Source organism: Xenopus laevis, chromosome 3L, assembly GCF_017654675.1.
Source record: "Xenopus laevis strain J_2021 chromosome 3L, Xenopus_laevis_v10.1, whole genome shotgun sequence".
NCBI classification, from domain to species: Eukaryota; Metazoa; Chordata; class Amphibia; order Anura; family Pipidae; genus Xenopus; species Xenopus laevis.
The window spans coordinates 40,713,440-40,722,899 of NC_054375.1; the positions used below are offsets into that span (position 1 = coordinate 40,713,440).

A 9,460-nucleotide genomic window follows, 5' to 3' on the forward strand; every position below is an offset into this window, starting at 1 on the left:
TTAGGCCAAGTTTGAAGTAATAGTTATTTCTTTTTTCCCAGCCAAGGGTTTGTACCATTACAGACAACAAAATACAGTTCTAACCCAGCTTCTATTTGGCTGCCAGACAATGTGGATAAACTAGTAGATATTACATTGCCAATATAAAAAAAGCCACACAGACTATATACTATATATATACATATACTGTACAATATGTGTGTAAAATGAATACAAGAATGATCACTATTTGTATTTTTGCCGCTTTAATTGAAAAGATCAGCTAAACCTATAACCAACCTCTCACTGGTAAGAAACCCAGAGGGTGGTATATTGTAAACCATATGAACAGCATAGAAATCCCCCAAAATAAAATCTTCAAATTTTTATTGACAGTACAATACACTCAAGCTAAAACACCTTTTAAAATAAATAGAGTTCCCCAAATCAAACCAGCTGAAATAGTTGTTTTGTTATGGGGAACTGTTTGTGATGTGTTGATAAAGGTCCTCTGTGTAGGACGAAACATTGATTTACACCATTAAAGTTTTACACAGAAGTCCCATGAGTGCTCTGTGCTCTTCTTGCTGACATTACTTTTTGTGGCAGAACCTGGGCTTTTTGCCTTTTCTTTAGGAGTGAGTGTGCTGCTCTTCAGAATATATATATATATATATAATATTATATATATATATATATATATATATATATATATATATATATATATATATATATATATATATATATATATAGATATATATTTTCATTGGTAAGCAGCCACACCAAAGACCGGTCTTCCATTGATATATATGGGTGCAGGGTCAAATTTAATGCATACAGTTTTGTTGAAAAGACCCACACTCCAATTCTTTGTTAATCAAATAAATTCTTTATTAGGTACATCAATCCGACGTTTCGGCCACATTAGGGCCTTTTTCAAGGAAACGTCGGATTGAGGTACCTAATAAAGAATTTTGTTTGATTAACAAAGAATTGGAGTGCGGGTCTTTTCAACAAAACTATATATATATATATATATATATATATATATATATATATATATATATATATATATATATATTAAAATGTATATTAGCCTTAACGCTTGAATCAAATAATTTTTCGGATCACTTTGTACCCATGATGACATTATAATGCTGTCCCAAGATATAATTAATCCTTATTGGAAGCAAAACCAGCCTATTGGGTTTATTTAATGTTTAAATGAATTTCTAATAGACTTAAGGCAGGAAGACCCAAATTACGGAAAGATCCGTTATCTGGAAAAACCCAGGTCCTGAGCATTCTGGATAACAGGTCCCATACCTGTATGCTTAAATCCATTTCATACATGCCAACAGGCTAAAGCCTATATGTACTATATCCTAAACATCTCTATACTATAGCTAAACCCTGGTTTTATTTTTTACTTATAAAATATTCTTATAAAATATATATAAACGTATACATGTGTATAAAATTGGTTATTTGATGCTAAGAATTTCAGTATTATGGTAAAAAGAGCAGTTACTTACAGAATAAACATGTTGTTATGTGTTCTTGTTGAGATTTAAATAACAATGATCTCTCATCAACAGGCTAAGAGCAAAGCCTTCGTAGTTTGTGATTATGTCACAATGGCCTGCTGTTTATTGTGATGATGTCACACAGAGATTGTGATGATGTCATAATAGATTGCTATTTGTTGTGATGCTGTCACTCTTGGTTGCTATAGAAACCCATAGTCTGCTTAATCGGGGTTACTACAGGTCAATGAACTGTAATAGAACTGTAGTAGAAATAGAAAAGCCAACTATAACAGGGTCTGCTTCAACACTGGATTAAAACAAACATGGATTCAGGAATGTAAAATAAAATTGTCTCATCAGCATTCAAAGAAATGTATCATTTACAGCCCAGCTGCAACATTTCAACTGTATTTCCTCTGACACTGACCCCACATTTCAGAGAAAAGTGTCTTTTACTAAACAATACTTCAAATATGAGTTTAGTTCTTGAATTGGATCTTGAAAGATTTTCTACAAAGCCAACAGCGTGATCTATTTACATCATTTTGACAGTTTGGAAATCCCCAACTGGCCATGGTGTCTGTGTAAATGCAATGTGGGCAATGGATTGTAAGCTGCACTGGGGCAGTGACGATGTGAATGATGTATAATAAGTGGAAGGTGCTGCAGAATATACCAGCACCATATGAAATAAAAATTAATAATGACAATATACTTGCTATGACAGACTGGGCCTTTTATCACTGTTCTGAAGAATTACCCAGGGGAAAAACCTTACATAAGGCAATAACAATGGAAGTGAAAAGGGAGGTGTTTTCCTGGTGCTTTTTCATTTGTTCTTTAGGCCGTTGCACATTGAAACACGCAAGCAGCTAGCAGTTTGCTTATGCTTATGACGAAGTGGTTTAGTCCACGAAACGTGTCAAGCGTGTTAAGTTTTGTGCGCTCTATGATTTTAAAAATGTTTGAAACAATAAACGAGTGTTTTTAGCCCGGCAAGTGCTCCGTGTCTTGGAGATTTTCATTCAGCTAGCAGTTTGGGAAAGGACAATTTGAGTTCACAATGAAAGATATGGGTTCCATATTGAAAAGGCACAGTATGTCAGCAGCAAGGATAGGGGCAGGCAAACATAGAAGCTATAAAACTGGGTATAAACTGTGGTTATGTCCGAAAATGAGCAGATCCTTTTCCTATACACATCAGGATAGAATATTGCACTCATCAGGAATATGGGCAAACAAATTTGAGTGCTCCCATGTTGATATTCTGTCTGTTGAACTAAGGTTGTTATTTTTTTTCGTGTGCAACAAATGGTTCTGGATTCAGCCTTTTTCAGTAAGATTCAGCCGAATCCAAGTGCCTGGCGGAACCGAATCTGGAAAAATCATGTGACTTTTCGTCACACAAATAAGGGAGTCAAAATTTTTTTACCACATTCGCAGCATGTGGTTCTCTTTCCCTCTTTTGCCCCTAATTTACATATTCATTTAGGGTTCGGATTTGGTTTGGTATTTGGTCAAATCTTTCACAAAGTATTCAGGATTGGGCCAAATCATAAAATAGTGGATTTGGTGTGTCCCTATTTATATCAAACACTGCAGAACTACCATTTGCCCCTTGCCTACCCTTTCAGTAACTAAAGCAAGCTAGGGAATGTCATCCTAAAGGATAATAGTAAAGTGAATTATACTTTAAAGTGGTGTAACACTGTTAGGGGCCCTAGTAAGTAGTTATATATAATATATATATATATAATTTTAATACACTGGAATTAAGATTTATTTAGGGGCAGATTTACTTAGGGTCGAATATCGAGGGTTAAATAACCCTCGATATTCGACTGCCGAATGTAAATCCTTCAACTTCAAATATCGAAGTCGAAGGATTTACCGCAATTCGAACGATTGAACGAAAGATTTTAATCCATCAATCGAACGATTTTTCTTCGATCAAAAAAACATAAGAAAGCCTATGGGACCTTCCCATAGGCTAACATGGCACCTCGGTAGGTTTTAGGTGGCGAACTAGGGGGTCGAGACAGTACTTAGACTATCGAATGGTCGAACGATTTTTAGTTCGAATCGTTCGAGTCAAAGATCGAAGTAGCCCATTCGATGGTCGAAGTAGCCAAAAAAAACATTAGAAATTCGAACTATTTTTCCTCTATTCCTTCACTCGAGCCAAGTTAATGGGTCCCTATATGTAGATTGTCATAATTTGGTTTACTCAACATATTGTTGAAGGTAAAAAATATTTTTAGTGAGACAAAAATGAATACCCCCCAGACATTTATTGGTTGCATAAGGATTCAGTCAATACCTGCTGAACCCACTTTTAGCGCAGAGATGTATTGGTATCTTGGTGGATGTTGAACTTTCCGCAGCCTAAAATACATTGTTAAAATCCATGGGGCAAATTCACTAAGATTCGTAGTTGCGCCAGGCGCAACTTCGCCGCGCTTTGCCGCACTTCGCCAGGCGTAGTTTCGCCAGCGCTCCGCAAATTCACTAAACTCCGAAGTTGCGCACAGGGGTAGCGTAAGGTTGCGAAGTTGCGCTAGCGTTGATTCGCTAAGTGAAGCGAAGTTACGATAGCGAAGGTTAATTTGCATACGGCGCCAAATTCAAATTTCAATGGAGGAATACATAGAATCACTACAAATGCCTGGGAAACCTTCAAAACATCAAATAAAATTTTTTTTTGCCCTACACATGTGCCCACTGTATAGTTAAGTTGTCATGAGTTAGGAAATGTAGGTGGGAAGGAGGGGAGCCCCAAAAAAACTCTCGATCTTTTTTAGCCTATCACCCATAATATAGAAAACACGCCAGCGTTTTTGGGACTTAGAAAAAATTTGAACTTTTTTGGAAGCAATCCCTATCTACTCTATTGCGCTATCTAGTCTAGCGTAAAAGGTAGCGTTCAGTACACTGCGCGCGTTAGTGAATTTGCGTAGTTACGTCCGTAGCGGAAATTCGCAAGGCGTAAGGGTGCGAAGTAACACTAGCGAATCTACGCCAGCGTTCGTTAGTGAATTTACGAAGTAACGAAAATGCCCAACACTAGCGAATTGACGCTAGCGTTCGGCGCTTCAGCGCTTAGTGAATTTGCCCCCATGTGTCTTGCTTTCCATCCTGACCATTTTTTGAGTGCCTGCCAAAGAACAGCATTCCTGCAACAAGAAGCAACTAACAGCACTCTTCCCCAGCAGACACAAAAACAATGTCAATATTTTAAAATACATTAAACAAGTTTCGACTACAATGAACTTGAAACCCCTTCCTAGGCTCACAAGGCAGAACCTCAGAACGACACTTATCCAACGCTTACTGATACTTTGTGTGCATCGTGCAGTCAGTGTGCCCTTTAGTAGGCATCTCTGCACTGATCTGGCCCACTAGAAGCCTGTGTTTTGTAATGCCACATGCAATGCTGTGGGCAGGCACTACTAGCACAGAGGGAGTTGTGGGGAACTCTGGGGGATTTACTGCGAGGTTTATTCTGTAGAAGACAGTACAATTCTAAATGTTTTAATTGTATTTGTCTCTTGTTTTATGGATTTTGTTTGTCTTTGGTGGAATACCCTGAGGTCAGGCCCGGACTGGCAATCTGTGGGGTCTGGCAAATGCCAGAGGGGCTGCCATAAGGTGCCATAGAAAGTCAGTATTTAGTGGGCTGGTGGGGGCTGTTTGGGCCTCTGAGTGGGCTGATTGGGCCTCTGTGTACCTGAAATGCCAGGGCCTATTTTAATTCTCAATCTGGACCTACCTGAGGTGTAGTAGAAAAGGTGGCGTGTGCAGGGAGCTTGTCTCTAAATACTGTATTTGTTCTTTCCATTTGATTGCAGGTTTGATGGGTCCACCATGCCCAAAGGAAGGGAAACAGAAAGGGGCAATTCATCTTTAAATGAACTTGAGGGGGGGTTATTTATCAAAGTCTGAATTTATCTCAATATTTTCTGCTACAAACTCCGATCAAATCTGCTCTGGTTTTTCTACGCTTATTTATTATTACATTTTCCTGAAAATTTGCTCTGCGGGAAAAAAATATCAGATTTTCACAATTTTTTCATCTGATTTTCACAATTTTTTTTCGGAATTTTCAACTGAAAACTACGAAAACTTCGGGGTATTGCACAAAAGCCCAGCGCACATCAAAAAATCATTGACTTATATGCAACCTGGACAGGTATGAGATGCCGGATTTTTAGATTCGGACTTTTCCATCCTCAGGGTTTAATAAATTCCAAAAAAATTATGATTTTAGATTTTATAAAAAAAAAAAATCACAAATTTTTCATGATTTTTGCTTTCGGAGTTTAGTAAATAACCCCCTCCGTATGATGCGGAGATAGATATTCTGAGACAATTTGCAACATGTTTTTGTTTTGTTATGGTTTTTAAATTTTGGCAGCTAACTGGTTGTAAGGGATCAATGCAACCAAGCACTGGACTAAATAAAAGACTGGGAAATGAGGGCCTGAATATAGAGATAAGTAATTAAAAGTTTCAATAACAATAAAGTTGTAGCCTCAGGGTTTTCAGCTGAAGGGGGTCAGTGACTCCCATCTGAAAGTTGGAAGGAGCTGGGCAAATAATTCAACTATAAAAGAAACATTGCTAAAATGGGACATTCTAGAACACACTACAAGTTAAGGTAAAGGTGAAATACCCATTTAATTACATAGGAGAGTGAAGATAAAATCCAAACAAAGTGTACAGAATGGGAAATAAAATGTGTTTCGCTATATATAAAAGCACGTGTGGTCTCCTAGATGTTTGGGTGCACTGCCATTTTTCTTTTTTGTGTCTGTGCACAATGGGGTGCACAAACTTCTTGTTCCACCACTGCTTACTGGTACTTATTAGCCATCTGGCAACTATAACCCCAAATCCTAGAATCCACCCATGCCAGCAGAACAGAAAGTCACATTCAAACAGGGATTGAAAATAAGCTTTTATTACCAAAAATTGCATTTGACCGTAACTATGCACCACTAAAATGTTCATCACATAATATTTTAGACCAATTTAAGGAACCGGTAACTGATTTTTTTTCTTCATTTGTCTTTCCATGGGGGCCACAATGTGGTAAGTGCATTTCAAAATATATTCCAAACTGTATTATATCATAAAATTGTCTATTTAGCATTTATGATATAGCACGAATTTGCTAAAACATCCGATACAAAATAGTTAATGTCCAAAAAGTTGCGTGAATCTGTAAGTTTTCCTTTTTTCTAGTAGCCCATTTTAATAGAATTTTATTGCATTACAAATCTCTGAAGCGGACTGTACAAAAGTTATACTTTGCACACACACAACATCTGAAATGGTTCATTTGAAAATACAGCTCTAAATATACAAGCTATACAGACGTGGAAAAGGAATGCTGGTTTTGTAATCACGACGATAAAAATAAAAATGTCCACTTGTGTTGTCGTACCTCAAGCCAGTGTTACTCTGCTGGTTATTGCAATGAAAATAATATGTGACATGAAACTCTGTAACTTCATTACACCACACAATTACATTTTCAGCTTCACCAGGCTGCATTTCCTTTGCCGTGGTGCTCAGAACCGAAAAAAAAGAACATAAAATACTTTATGGTGATTATTAAACATCATCTGCTGTGAGTGTAGGTAGGTTCGTTCTTGGCCGAGTGAAAAATGCCATCTTCTCTCTGAAACACAAAACAAATGCATGAATTGGAGCTGCACATATAACAGATTTTGCCATTGCAATTTCTCTGATTGGGAAAACTGAAACCTTGCCTCAGAGAGCACTTTGTTAGGGGCTGAAGAGAGCTGCCCCTGGAACTTGCTCTACCAGTCCAGATGTAAGAAGGTGAAATATAGACTTAATTCATGTAAATAGTTAAGAAGAAGGAAAGCTACTGAGGCAGATTATTGGCAATATATTAACCACAAAAGTGCAAGCTATACCACTATATTTTTTCTGTAGAATGCTTTATCTTTTATAAGTAAACAGTTCTAGAAGCTCTCGTTTTGTTTGTTTACGATAGCAGCTGCCATATTAGCTTGGTGTAACATAACTTCCTGCTTGAGTCTCATCCTGCCCACTCATAGCTCCGGGCTCAGATTACAGCAGGGAGGGAAGGAGGGAGGGGGAGAGGAGCAAACTGAGCATGCTCAAGTCCAAGCACAAGCCCTAGAGGTTTAAGATGAAAGAAGGAAGTCTGATACAGAAGTCCATGTATACACAATAGAAGGAAAGAAATCCTTTTTTACTCAGAGGACTCAGAGCAGCATTACTTTGAGGGTTTACTGGTATATTTATATAGACCTTTCTAAAAAGCTTACTTTTTTTTAACCTTTCCTTCTCCTTTAAGGTAATATTTAGTTCAGTCAGCAGGTGGCACCAACCCTTAAGGTTGTAAGGCAGTGAGGAGCAACAGACTCCCTCTTTAGCCTATGAAGGTCAACAGGCAGGACGGACTTCAGAGCCAGACCAGATAGGAGGATGTCGAAATTAGGAAAATTGGTGAGAGTCTTTCAGGAAAGGGAAGCTGTGGCACTGACAAGTAGATCGTTTTTTGGGGTAGGACCCTGGTTAACTGTGCCAGTTAGGGACTGGAACATTGAGGTGTAGGCTTGTACCTTCCAGCTTCTACTATGACATTCTTGTAAAAGCTGCTTTACTAAAGTCTGGTTAAATGCATCACTTTGTAAGATGGCTATTTTTCACAGGAAAAGCCTGTTAGCCACCTTTTTAGTCATGGGAGCCCATCAACCATGGATGTCCCCGTTAAACACAAGTTAATTAGTCCCACAACTGTTATGATCCAGGCTTTCAAAGTTGTCAACACGGCTGAACTTTTTGTGTCAGTGGCACTGCATGTGCTCAGCGTGAGACGCCAAGCCTTAGGGGTCCTCAAAAATCATCAAGCAGAAAGTAAGGTTTGTCTGTCATAGAAGTTGGTGCTCAGAGCTGATTAATGATTCCTACTGCAAATCATACTGGGTTTCTGAGCTGCCATGTAATGCAAATCTGAATAAATGACTAATCATCCTAGTACTGCGACTTCTGTAGTCTGTATATAGAGTATCTTGTGAGACAGTCCTTAAACTCAGCCTAAAGAATATGAGGAGCTACTGGTTGGCATCTTCCGTGACCAGTGTCTCAGCAGACCCCTGGATTTGCACTGTAGAGAAGGATTATACCACAGACTTTTCAAACATAAACACAAAATAAAAACAAGTGTTTTATATATGGAGAGAGGGTTTTATTTGGAAGAAGTTAAAATGGGATTTCACCTTTAAATCATTTCTTAATACAGGTATGGGATCTGTTATCCGGAAACCATTATCCAGAAAGTTCCGATCACGGAATCCCATCTCCCATAGACTCCATTTTATCTAAATTTTTAAACATGATTTAATTTTTCTCTGTAATAATCCAACTTGATCAAACTAACATATAATGAATCCTTATTGGAAGCAAAACCAGCCTATTTGGATTTTATTTAATGTTTACATAATTTTCTAGAGACTTAAGGTATGAAAGATTCAAATTACAAAAGATCCATTCTCTGGAAAACCGCGTTTCCCGAGCATTCTGAATAACAGGTCCCATACCTGTATGTTAAAGATTGACCTAATCTTTTGATTTGTCTTTATTTTTTAAAATGTATTTTTATAGTCGCACATGGCATAGAGGTGTAAAGAACTATACAATAAGCAGGGCCAAAACTTCAGTGAAAGGCCTCCTTTTTATTCCTCTTATATCCCTTGTGTACATTCTGGGTTCTCCTGGCATACACCCTGAGGCATATAGTAAATACAGCACTTTACATAATACAAATCCCTAGGTTGTCTTTCATAGACTCACCTGATGACTTGCACTCCAAAGGCTCCCTTGCTGCTCTGCCCTCGTAAGCCTGTTCCATCCTTTGCTGCTGCTCTTCATATCTAATCTGCTTGCATTCGTAT

At 37.9% G+C, this 9,460-nt stretch overlaps 1 protein-coding gene across 1 annotated transcript in view; it reads right to left on the bottom strand.

Annotated features, from left to right (window-relative positions):
• Positions 1 to 6,736: 6,736 nt before the first annotated feature.
• LOC121401462 (protein KIBRA-like) overlaps positions 6,737 to 9,460 on the bottom strand; it is a 20,070-nt gene continuing 17,346 nt past the window's right edge. The window contains exon 3 of the mRNA XM_041586166.1: positions 6,737 to 7,191. Within this exon, the coding sequence (XP_041442100.1) occupies positions 7,125 to 7,191 (67 nt within the window). The 3' untranslated portion in view covers positions 6,737 to 7,124. The remainder of the gene's footprint in view (positions 7,192 to 9,460) is intronic.